This window comes from Bradysia coprophila, unplaced genomic scaffold, assembly GCF_014529535.1.
Source record: "Bradysia coprophila strain Holo2 unplaced genomic scaffold, BU_Bcop_v1 contig_138, whole genome shotgun sequence".
In the NCBI taxonomy this organism is placed as follows: domain Eukaryota; kingdom Metazoa; phylum Arthropoda; class Insecta; order Diptera; family Sciaridae; genus Bradysia; species Bradysia coprophila.
Genome location: NW_023503409.1, coordinates 9,676,581 through 9,688,201, shown reverse-complemented (window position 1 = coordinate 9,688,201; position 11,621 = coordinate 9,676,581). Strand labels below are relative to the sequence as shown.

The 11,621-nt window shown below is 36.2% G+C and overlaps 3 protein-coding genes across 5 annotated transcripts; all 3 read right to left on the bottom strand.

Moving 5' to 3' along the window:
- Positions 1–4,880, bottom strand: LOC119074052 (troponin C, isoallergen Bla g 6.0101-like). Of its 3 annotated transcripts, none has more exons than XR_005087129.1 (8): positions 4,173–4,878; positions 3,759–3,792; positions 3,409–3,675; positions 2,940–3,053; positions 2,842–2,859; positions 2,731–2,751; positions 2,540–2,635; positions 1–163 (listed from the first exon to the last, which is right to left on the bottom strand). XR_005087129.1 is itself a non-coding variant. In XM_037180001.1 (8 exons), exons 1-7 carry the CDS (start codon positions 4,176–4,178, stop codon positions 2,625–2,627), a joined length of 471 nt encoding a protein of 156 aa, XP_037035896.1. In that variant the 5' UTR covers positions 4,179–4,879; the 3' UTR covers positions 1–163; positions 2,579–2,624. The 3 variants fall into 3 exon arrangements, 2 of the variants coding, with proteins under 2 accessions (XP_037035896.1, XP_037035897.1); XM_037180001.1 differs by having other exon boundaries at positions 2,579–2,635; positions 4,173–4,879; XM_037180002.1 differs by lacking the exon at positions 2,540–2,635 and having other exon boundaries at positions 4,173–4,880.
- Positions 4,881–5,118: 238 nt separating this feature from the next.
- Positions 5,119–6,500, bottom strand: LOC119074035 (glutamate receptor ionotropic, kainate 3-like). The gene is made up of 7 exons (XM_037179979.1): positions 6,344–6,500; positions 6,139–6,276; positions 5,940–6,078; positions 5,810–5,871; positions 5,553–5,747; positions 5,378–5,494; positions 5,119–5,305 (listed from the first exon to the last, which is right to left on the bottom strand). The coding sequence occupies exons 1-7, from the start codon at positions 6,408–6,410 to the stop codon at positions 5,163–5,165; spliced, it is 861 nt and encodes a 286-aa protein (XP_037035874.1). The 5' UTR covers positions 6,411–6,500; the 3' UTR covers positions 5,119–5,162.
- Positions 6,501–8,194: 1,694 nt separating this feature from the next.
- Positions 8,195–9,523, bottom strand: LOC119074034 (glutamate receptor ionotropic, kainate 1-like). The gene is made up of 7 exons (XM_037179978.1): positions 9,421–9,523; positions 9,207–9,353; positions 9,008–9,146; positions 8,874–8,935; positions 8,617–8,811; positions 8,442–8,558; positions 8,195–8,376 (listed from the first exon to the last, which is right to left on the bottom strand). The coding sequence occupies exons 1-7, from the start codon at positions 9,485–9,487 to the stop codon at positions 8,237–8,239; spliced, it is 867 nt and encodes a 288-aa protein (XP_037035873.1). The 5' UTR covers positions 9,488–9,523; the 3' UTR covers positions 8,195–8,236.
- Between the last annotated feature and the right edge of the window lie 2,098 nt (positions 9,524–11,621).

Sequence of the window (11,621 nt, the reverse complement as noted above, 5' to 3'; positions counted from 1 at the left end):
TAGTAGATAAATGAAACTTACAAAATTTCTAATTTAATTCAATTCTTAACACGATTTTACATTTAAACATTTTTGTTGATTTTTTTTTATATAAAATTTTATTGAAATAAGAATATCTTGGTGATAATGGTCTCGTTGTTCACGGTCATTTACGTTGATCAACCTGTAAATACAACGATCAAAATGTTAGAAAAGTGAAATGTAATTTATGAAGATTGTTAATTTATTGAGAAGAAACAGAAATAGACAGACACGTTCATGCCAAAGAAATTTCGTTTTTATTCCATTCGGTTATTTTCTATGCTCATCAGACTGTGAGCCTCCAGGAGTTGCGGGAATCGTTAATAATTTTCACAGTGGCTCGTCATTAGGGATTGATACAATCCCCCCACATTTGAAAAAAAAAAATGAGAATTGAACTTGCAAAAATTGTAAATGTTAAGTAAATGGACAATATGAATACGAATGGATAGTATGTGTTAAATTCTAATTTTTAAAGACGACAAGACCAAAAGAATTTAAGGTTTAGCTCTTTTTAGAAATTATTTTATGTAAAAATTTCTTTACATAAATCGTCAGGGTGACACTGCGTATCCTGTAACTGTGAATAAATCTCTCAATCAATCGTAATAAAACCATAAGAAATACAATTACAGCTAAATTAGCATAAAAATATCAGAAAAATACACTTTTTGGCCACTTTTGACTGTTACTGGCCTGGACATAGCACATTTGCCACATTTCTTGGATGGAAATACTTTTCCACATTTCCACATTTGATTGGTACTTTTGGTGTGGCACTCATAAAAAGTATCTCCATCCAAGAAATATGGCAAACGTGCCATGTCGAGGCCAGGAACAGTCAAAAGTGTGTTTTTCTGTTATTTTTATGCTAATTTAGCTGTAATTGGAATCCTTTTGTTTTCTTGCGATGGAATGAGAGACTTATTCATAGTTACAGGGTAAATAGTGTCACCCTGACGCTTTATGTAACCGATGATGTAAAGCAAGTTTTACATAAAATAATTCCGAAAAAGATCTAAACTTTAATTCTTTTGGACTTCTCGTCTTAAAAAATATTGTCCATTTAGTTAACAGAACAATCTTCAGAAGTTCAATTTTCATTTCTTCAAATGCGAGATTGTAGTATAATCATTGTACCAATCGTTAATGACGAGCCACTGTGAAAATTATTAACGATTCCCGCAACTCCCCGCCTTTATTGTTCCTAATCGGGTCGCAGATCGGGTGTAAAACATTTGTTTTTTGACTTCGGTTTTTGAGCGCTAAAAACATTTGAACATTTGAAAATTGGACCTGTCAGACACTCTGGACCTTCGACAAGTTTTATTTCTCAATTGCATTCTTCATTTGACTCTATTACAATAATTTTCACATCAATTTGGAATTACTATGATGTGTGACTGCTGAGATATACACCATGACTATCGTTGTCAGGGTACTTCTGGCGCTCTTAAACCGAAAGCCGAACTAATGTTTTCACCATTCAATATCTCCATCCGACCCGATAAGGGACAAAAATTCCGGTGGGCTCAGGGGTTTATCGGACATTACGTTTCAATATCCAGTTCTCGTAGAAGAAATACCGGAAGAATCCTCTACTGATGTGATACTTTGGCCAACAGGAATCCAACAATTTCAATTCATTTCAACAATTGCATTCTACATTACTATACACAATGTTTATGTAAGGTAACGCAGATATCACATGTGGAATGGATTGACTTGAAATCGCTGACAAATGTCCCAGTGCAATTGCATTTCATCTATTTTAACTTGTCACATGTGACAGCATTTTTCAGGTATCTCTCTTCGGCAACTTCTGGTCTCTACTGTTAATGCTTCCACAAACTATAACTTTTATTGTGAGTACTTGGCGTAACACTACTGATTCAATTGTTACGAGACATTCGGCTGTTGCAACTTCATTGATCAAAATTAAGTAGCGTCATTACAAGACCCAATTTAAAGAAATGCTCCTTTTCATTTAATACGGGAAAACATACAAAGGGAAAGAAAGGGTTAATGTTAACAGTTAAACAAATTTTTAGTCGATTTGATATTCAATGCAAAGTTTTCAATGGAAATTTACTACTTTTAGTTCTGACTACTTTTACGCAAATGAGAATTTCGAATTCCCAATCTAATTAGCAAACTAAAATTATTCTCAAAAATTCTACGACCAACGAGATCCGACGCATTTTTGAATTAATTTTCTATGAACGAGAAAATAGCTATTTTCCTAACACATGCGTTAATGGAAGTTTTGAGCACAAGGTGTGACACATATCATTCCGAGGCGTAGTCGAGTTTGATATGACAACCCATCGTGTGCTAGAAAAATGTCAGTTCAGGCGCAAGTTAGAAACACGTTTTTATGTACCGCAGTAGGATCTCTGAAAATCACACCCAGATCACACTGCTGTAAATTATAATATTTAGTAACTAACGTCTGAACACGACAATCAACACTGCAAGCAAATTGTTTAATTTTGATAGTTTAACATAGACCACATACAAATTCGTTTAGAACAAAAATTATGTTTGAATCATATACTGGTAATGGACAAGAGGATCGAAGAGTCATTTTGTTCCGTCGTCTCTCATAGGGGTCCTAGGTGGGTGGTGAACGAAATTTTATGTAGAAAAAATAATTGAAATGAATTTTATTAACGAAAACATTTAATGTGAATGAGATGTTTGTCTCACCTGTCATCACTTCCATGAATTCTAGTGCAGTAAGAAGAGGTGAAAGAGAAAAACAAAAATTAAATTAAACAAAAAAATCAGCAGACCAAAAATTGGATTTAAAAATTTTACCTTCAAAGTCAACTGTTCCTGTTGTAGACGAACATTCAGAAAATTTAAAAGAGTTTGGTTAGAGAATTACTGTGGAAAAATGGTCTACAAAGACAAACCTGAACCGTCAGCATCGATTTCTTCAATCATTAAATCTAAATCACCGGGCGTTATTTTGTCATCAATTTCGTGCAGAATTTGTCTCAATACTTCAACGGTTATGTAGCCTTTAGCTGCAAAATTTTCATTTAAAATTACAATAGAAATCCACATCACTATAGCTTATCTGTTCAACGAGAGAAGAAGAGTTTGAAATTGCATTTTGAGAACGTAGCGAGAGCTACTAGTCAAGCGAGAAAATGCAATTTCCAACTTTTTCCCGAGGCAAACACACGTTTTTCACAACAATCCGAAGTTTCAGCGGATTGGGTAAAATGACTTTTTTCTCACCTGCGATGTGAAAAGTCTTTTACTTCAATTGTTCAAACTATTTTCATCACACAGTTGTTCAACACTTATTTTTGCACATTTGTTGCTAACGGACGGCTAGCCGTTTCTAGAATATTAAGTCAAGAAGGATTTACTTACCATCTCTATCATATAGTAAGAAGGCCTCCCTCAATTCTTTCGCCACAGCTTCGGCATCCTCTTCAACTTCCACATATTTCGATGCAAAGCAAGCAAATGGTTCAAACTCTAATTTCCCTACACCAGCTGGATCTGCTTCTTTGATAGCTTGCTTCAACGATTTATCGTCTAGCCGATGTCCCAGCATTTCGACAATTGTACCAATGTCTTCCGTTAAAACCGTTCCAGTTTTTTCGTATTCGAAGGCAAGGAATGCATTTTTTAGAACTGTGTCGTGGGTGGTTTTTGAAATATTTTCACTTATAGATTCACTTAGGATTTGAGTAATTTGGAATATCAAATGGACTTACTTCGAACGGTTTCCTTGTCGAGCTCGGAAAATTGCTAAAATGTAAAACGAATTTCAGTTTTGTTTGCTATTTCAGTTGATTGAATCATTCACTTAAATTACAGCCAAGGTTCAACTTTTCGACAGAAATACTTTGGATACAAATCTTATAATTCAATCTGTTCGAAAGCAGTTTTTAATGGCAATTTGCCCGAAATTAAAAACCTGGAAATGATACTAATTGCATCTGATTTGAAGTAATCGCAATTTAATTCAAAAAACTATTTATGTAGGCTTGGAATCTAGAACATTGCAAGGTTATTTTCGACATTTTTTCATCGATTTTTTTTTTTTTAATTTCGGTTTTTAACGTTTCAGCTTTTCTTCAGTTTCTTTACTTTTCCCGTTGTTCGTTGTCTTAGCGTTTACTACTTACCACCATATTTACCACTCAAACCACACAACGTTTTTTTTTGTACAAATTTCTTTTCACTTTAATCGGTTTACAAGTTGATTTCACTGTTACGATTTCTCGGTTTTATTTGAAACGTTCTGCACAACCGATAGTACTTTGGAAACTGTGCTATAATTTTTCGATCAACCGACAATTTCGATCCACCAGAATGTAACATGAAATATCGTTTTTGAATGTATTGCATCGAGCAGTAAGTACCGACTTGTTATCAAATTGCCGCACGAGGTGCAAATAATTATAGACCTGACTTGGCGATCGATGTGGTATTTAATTCATTTATTTGTATATGCGTTGCGTACTACAGGTTCGATTTAGATGTAAATTAAAACTAATCTGATTGATGACAAATTTGGCTAAGTGCGGTACATGTCCAGGTTGAAAATATCCAAATGAATGTGAAAAATCCTTCGGAAAACAACATTTTCGTGTGAAGTGCTCTGGCTGTCCTTAGCCGGTACGAATTACAAATTACGTGTTCAGGTTTGAAGACGAAAATTGTGTTAACGGAAATGTTCAACGTTCAATGAGACTAAGACATTTTGCACAAACCTTAAAGCTTATCAGCAACACCGGTGTTGATTGTTGTGAAAGTTGATGTGATTCAATATGATAATTTCGAAAGATAGTGGAATGATTCTAGTGACCGTAAAGAGCACTCTAACAAAGCCATTGCTTTTTGTGAATATTCTCATGTTCCAACTGTTGGTCATTGCATTCCCATAATTTATGTCTCATAAATAACTCGTTAAAAAGCTGTAAACACCAACCTTTGACTTTTAACGTCTGAATCCGATTCCTTGGAGATGCACGGCTCCTCAAACATTAATTCATCGTTAGCAACAGATACTCTGTACAGTCACTAGTAAATGCTATTTACCTCATTCACTCAAGCTCTCTAAACAACAGGTCATTTGAATAGTTATTGCTTTATTTCCAATGTAACATTACATCTTAGTGGTAACATTTTCGTCCATCTTCGTTTTTCCACCATCTCAAATGCAATCTCAATAACGCACCGGATTCTTTCAATACGAGTATATTCCGCGTGAGCTGTTCCCTTAGAGGCGATCCTTCCTGAACTACTAGTCCGAAACCTGCGTTAATTTCAATTTCAATTTTTAACGTCAATCGGCTCATTCCACTAAGTGGTCTTTTTGACAACAAACCTTTCGAGTCGAGAAGTCCACCAACCTGGGTTAAATCACAATTCCGTTCCGTAACATACTCTAAAGTCCTTGATTCCATGAAAAATGCATAGCCCCCACTTTTTACGCGTTCAATGCCTGTGAACGAAATTTTCAGTCATGATGGGGAAGATATTTCGGGTATTCTGCACCACACCTTCATCAATTGTGCTTGTAAATGTTGGGGGATCAGCGGATACCATGCGTTCGTAGATGCGTTTGTATGCTGGAACATCTGAGTTCTTGAAAAATTGGTAAGTTGCTCCACCCATAACACAACCGACTTTTACGGTTTCCGCTGCAGCAAGTTCTTCTACATTAGTAAAGGGTAGGGCTTTGCCATCAGTTGAACCTGTAAAATTTTTTATTGAAAATGTTTTCAATTTTATTTTGATTGAAAGGTGTTGTTTTCACGTTTGTAAAGTATGCTAATGCCGAAGTTCATAAATGGAACTGTGAAATCCACTGCCGTCTCGCTGAAGATATTTAAAAAAAAGAAAACAAATCGTTAGTTGAGGCTGGTGATGTCTCCATTAATCCTTACCGGTGACTGGTGATAGTAAGAGCCGCGGCACCGATTTTCGCACGACCACTGCGTACTTCACCGACTAAACCATCCCATTCTCCATTATGCATTGCACCATACCTGTGATCTTCAACGATATGCACGTCATAGCTGAAACCTAATCAAAGTCTTCAATGATTCAGTTGTAAATGACCATTGCACCAGTAGTTTCGCTTACCCAAATTTTTAGCAAGTAGATCAAGTAAATCGATTATGTATCCTTCATATCTCGCATTACCGGTTAAAGAGGCATCCTCACGTAACATGGTATACGGACGTTCGAGCAACGTAGCCACAGTGATAGTAGTGTTTTGAACTGTAAGTCAATTAGCATCATTTTTCGTTTGCTGTAGAGAAAAATGGGATGATGAGATCAAACTTACGCGTATCACATTTTGCGTGGAGTATCAACACGGCGAACAATGGGAAAACTTTGAACAGGAACCGCATTTTACACGTTAGATCTGTAACAGAGTTACCAAACGACTATTGATGAAGTGACAGCTGAAGATCCATTTATATTTCAGTTGAAAGCAAAAAAACGGCTTAGCTAATCTGAGTTCCTGACCTTAGAGTTTTTGTTGATGCACTAGCAGAGACGTGTTTTCGTTTCTATACCGTACTTTGTCGTTCCAAAATGGTAATAAGAAAGAAATGCGATTATCGAGTGAAACGTAAATTTTTGCTGCAAAGTAAAATATTGATAAAATCACGGGGACACAAAATTTTGTAGGTCGACGATAACGGATAATTTTGTTTGTTTTCGGTAATTTCTGTTAAGGAAGTTATGCAATTAATATATAACCACAGCACTGCTCCTAGCGTGAATGTAGAAAATATTCGGAGACTGATGAAATCACACTAGTCACCGCCTATCTTTTATATATGACTTGTTTTCATTTTATGAGTTAAAGCATTACAATACAAACAATCCTAAGCGGTAGCTATTACCTCTAGAGCCAAACACAAGTTGAACATATACAAAATACCGTTTCTTCATCAGATTTATCCTTAATTTTGCAACATCCTCATTAACCAAAGCCCATCGGTAGCAGTATCCAGTAGCAAGCATACCGATGAAGTTAGTACAAAAATGTTAGCTCAACTGTCCACTAACTTCCATTTTTTAAGTCATTCATAAAGCTCATCACTGGTGTAGAGGCTGAAATCATCGCACCAAATTATTTTATTAAAAAATATTTCCAGGTCCTTAGGATATCGCTCTGAACGTTGGGACCATAATAAGAATTTACTTCGAAATTTACCAAAGTTGAGTGAACAATCCTGAGGCCTTGGACTTGCTTTGCCAAAACATCATTGTTTGTGAATAGCTGAAAAAGACTATTCACAGACTGATCAAGGCAAGCTTTAATCTCCTAAATCTAATTCAATACTAAACTTTTACAAGTGCTGAGCTTAAAGCTCTTGTCTCAACTTCACCCACATCTTTATGGAAATATCTAGCTTGTCTGTGTGCAGGTTGAGATCCGTTTCCACAACAACTGATCCAAATTTTGACTAAATTTTACTAGTAACATCTCATCAATAGTCATGATCTTTAGAGAGTGGGACAATTTATTTTGGAGCACTTCTAGTCTTCCTTAAACAGTGAGAATTATCAAATCCGAAAAAATCATGTTAAGATAAACAATCCGACAACCAAGTTTAATCTGTAACTGAGAGTACAAAAAATGTCTTTCTGATTAATTTTAATTGGATTGACTGATTGATTGAACAATATTATAAGAAAACAAATGTCTTTCAATGAAAGTAAAAAAAACATCGCCCGTCCTATTCATTCAGGCTTCCCTTCTACTACCGACTTTGATTGGAATGTCTGCGGTACATGGTATAATGTTTGATAGTGCATAGTATATCCAAGTTACGATAGACATTCCTCATATCCTCTATCGAAAATCGATTTCGTGGGTATCACCCGTATCACCTGATTGAAAGTTGATGTGATTCAATATGATAACTTCGAAAGATAGTGGAATGATTCTAGTGACCGTAAAGAGCACTCTAACAAAGCTATTTCTTTCTGTGAATTTTCTCATGTTCCAACTGATTTGCATTCCCATAATTTATGTCTCATAAGTAACTCGTTAAAAAGCTGTAAACACTGGCATTTGATTTTAAACGTCTGAATCCGATCCGACTAGCAACTGATATTCTGCACAGTCCCTAATGAATGCTATTCACCTCATTCACTCAAGCTCTATAAACAACAGGTCATTTGAATAGTTATTGCTTTATTTCCAATGTAACATTACATCTTAATGGTCACATTTTTGAGCATTCATTTTCCACCATTTATCGTGCAATTTCGCCAAATCACCGGATTCTTGCAATAAGAGTATAGCCTGCGATAGCAATTCCCTAAAAGGCGATCCTTGCTCAACTACTAGTCCGAAACCTGCGTAAATTTCAATTTTTAACGTTTATCGGCTCATTCCACTAAGTGGTCATTTGACTACAGACCTTTCGAGTCAAGAAGTCCACCAACTTGCTGTAAATCACAATTATGTTGCACAGCATAATCTAAAGACGTTGATTCCATGAAAAATGCATAGTCCCCACTTTGTACGCGTTCAATGCCTGTGAACGAAATTATAAGTCATGATGGGGAAGATATTTCGGAATTTCTGCACCACACCTTCAGCAACTGTCTGTGTAAATGTCGGGGGATCAGCGGATTCCATGCGTTCGTAGATGCGTTTGTATGCTGGAATATCTGAGTTCTTGAAAAATTGGTAAGTTGCTCCACCCAGAACACAACCGACTTTTATAGTTTCCGCTGCAGCAAGTTCTTCTACATTAGTAAAGGGTAGGGCTTTGCCATCAGTTGAACCTGTGGAATTTTTTATTGAAAATGTTTTCAATTTTATTTTGATTGAAAGGTGTTGTTTTCACGTTTGTAAAGTATGCTGATGCCCAAGTTGATGAATGGAATAGTGAAATCCACTGCCGCTTCGCTGAAGATATTTAAAAAAAAAATATGAAAACAAATCGTTAGTTAGGGCTACGATGTCTCCATTATTCCATACCGTAAACTGGTGATAGTAATAGCCGCGGCACCGATCTTCGCACGACCACTGCGTACTTCACCGATTAAACCATCCCATTTTCCATTATGCATTGCACCATACCTGTGATCTTCTACGATTTGCACATCATAGCTGAAACCTAATCAAAATCGTCAATGATCCAGTTGTAAATCGCCATTGCACCAATAGTTTCGCTTACCCAAATTTTTAGCAAGTAGATCAAGTAAATCGATTATGTATCCTTCATATCTCGCATTACCGGTTAAAACCTCGCCCTCACTTAACTTGGCATGCATGGTATACGGGCTTTCGAGCAACGTAGCCACAGTTACAGTAGCGTTTTGAACTGTAAGTCAATTAGCATCATTTTTCGTTTGCTGTAGAGAAAAATGGGATGATGAGATCAAACTTACGCGTATCACATTTTGCGTGGAGTATCAACACGGCGAACAATGGGAAAACTTTGAACAGGAACCGCATTTTACACGTTAGATCTGTAACAGAGTTACCAAACGACTATTGAAGAAGTGATAATTGAAGATCAATTTATATTTCAGTTGAAAACAAAAAATCGGCTTCGCTAATCTGAGTTCCTGACCTTAGATTTTTTGTTGATGCGCTAGCAGAGACGTGTTTTCGTTTCGATAGTGGTTTGTCGTTCAGAAATGGGATTATCGAGTGAAAAGTAAATTTTTGCTGCAAAGTAAAATATTGATTAGATCACGGTGACATAATTGTTGACCTAATTAATTGTCGTAGGTCGACGATAACGGATAATTTTGTTTGGTTTCGTTAATTTCTGTTAGAGAGTTATTCAATTAATATATAACCACAGCACTGTTCCCAGCATAAACAAACATTGAAAGTATTCGGAGCCTGATGAAAGTTGAATGAACAATCCTGAGGCCTTGGACATACTACAGTTAGCTCAGATGATGTATACATAAGGATAATTGCTTTAAGCATCATTGTTTGTTAATAACTGAGAAGGAGTATCCACAGACTGACCAAACGGCCAGTTTTAATCTCCTAAATCATATTCAAAGACGCATTCAAAGCTCTGACAACGGCAACTGTGAGTACAAAAAATGTCTTACTGATTAATTTGAATTGGCCTGAATTGACTGAGTGAAAAATGTTGTAAGAAAGCAGATGTGAAAGTAAAAGAAAAATCCAGACTTCCCTTGTACTACCAACTTCGATTGGATTGAGGGATTCTTCTGAAAAACAGAAGACCGAAATCGGACGCATTTTCTATTGGAATTTGTTATATGTGCCCAGTATGGTATTCGACCCCAGAACCCAAAACCACTTTCAAAAAAATCCTTCGAAGCTTGTGTGGCTAGTGTGAGGTGATCAAAAGCCGAAAACTTGCACTTTTCTTTAAAAAAAATTCTGCAGTTACACGAGCAGGGTCGTGTGGGGTGTCATTAGAAAGGTAATTACATGCACTTCCGGGGCAAATAGGGTCTTATTGGGTTTAAAATTCATCCACCCTGAGATATCTACAGTTGAAATTTTCAACCGAAAACTTACACTTTTCTTATAGAAATTTGTCGAGGTACACGAAACGTACGTGGTCGTGTGGGGTGTCATTAGAATGGTAATTGCATGTTCTTTCGGGGAAAGTAGAGCTTACAGAAGTTTGGTTGCATCTGCGATTCAATATAAGCACTTAAACATTTCAACTTCTCATAATTCGTCGTAGATGCTTTCAAACCAATAAGACCCTATTTGCCCTGAAAGTACATGCAATTACCTTTCTAATGACACCCCACACGACCATGAACGTTTCGTGTACCTCGACAAATTTCTGTAAGAAAAGTGTAGGTTTTCGGTTTTTGATCACTGTTCACCAGCCACACAAGCTTCGAAGAATTTTTTTGAAAGTGGTTTTGGGTTTTGGTGTCGAATACCTTACTGGGCACATATAAAAAATTCCAATAGAATATGCGTCCGATTTCGGTCTTCTGTTTTTCAGAAGAATTCCTCATTGTCTGCGGTACTGTTTGATAGTGCATAGTATATCCAAGTCACAATAAACATTCTTACTATCATCTATCAAAAATCGACCTCGTTACCAGTTTGAGCCAACTTTGAGCAGTTAATAGTATGTATGGGGATAATTTAGACCAATTTTCCAATCTCTTCGAACTTACGAAGTCATTGCCCAACACGACGTTTTCGCCTTTATCGTTGTGATTCATGATGTGAGACTGGGTAAGATCTGATATTTAAACAACAGAAAAGTGTTGTTGCTTTTTAGAAACAAATTTTGATGCTCATTTCAATTGCATTTTTAATTGAGCCGATATTTCGGGAAAATTTCCCATCACATAACTAAAACAATAACAAATTGTCTGATTTATTCTAATCTAATTGAGAAAGCTTTGCAAATTGGATTTTTTAATTGAAATTCAGAATAATTACCAAGATTTTTCTATCCACTGGCGAATGAATTCAATTGTTTTTCACTAAAAGATAATTTTTGTTTTCACTCTTAGCTTCTCGTTTAGATACAATTTCAGTTCTTTTATTATACTGTTTCTTTTGATTGATGTGCAGTGAAGCGATGCTGCAATGCTGCTGCAGTGCTGTGGCGCAAGACAGCAAA

Bases quoted from the DNA above. Each gene is read 5' to 3' on its own strand.
- LOC119074052 (XM_037180001.1), bottom strand. The intron at 3,676-3,758 runs GTAAGTCCATTT...CCCACGACACAG, and splicing joins CGACAAGGAAACCGTTCGAA to TTCTAAAAAATGCATTCCTT. The intron at 3,054-3,408 runs GTAAGTAAATCC...AAAATTTTGCAG, and splicing joins CTTACTATATGATAGAGATG to CTAAAGGCTACATAACCGTT.
- LOC119074035 (XM_037179979.1), bottom strand. From the start codon at position 6,410: ATGCGGTTCCTGTTCAAAGTTTTCCCATTGTTCGCCGTGTTGATACTC. The intron at 5,872-5,939 runs GTAAGGATTAAT...AAATATCTTCAG, and splicing joins CTTACTATCACCAGTCACCG to CGAGACGGCAGTGGATTTCA. The intron at 5,306-5,377 runs GTTTGTTGTCAA...AAATTAACGCAG, and splicing joins TGGACTTCTCGACTCGAAAG to GTTTCGGACTAGTAGTTCAG.
- LOC119074034 (XM_037179978.1), bottom strand. From the start codon at position 9,487: ATGCGGTTCCTGTTCAAAGTTTTCCCATTGTTCGCCGTGTTGATACTC. The intron at 9,354-9,420 runs GTAAGTTTGATC...ATTGACTTACAG, and splicing joins CCACGCAAAATGTGATACGC to TTCAAAACGCTACTGTAACT. The intron at 8,812-8,873 runs GTGAAAACAACA...AAAATTCCACAG, and splicing joins CATCAGCATACTTTACAAAC to GTTCAACTGATGGCAAAGCC.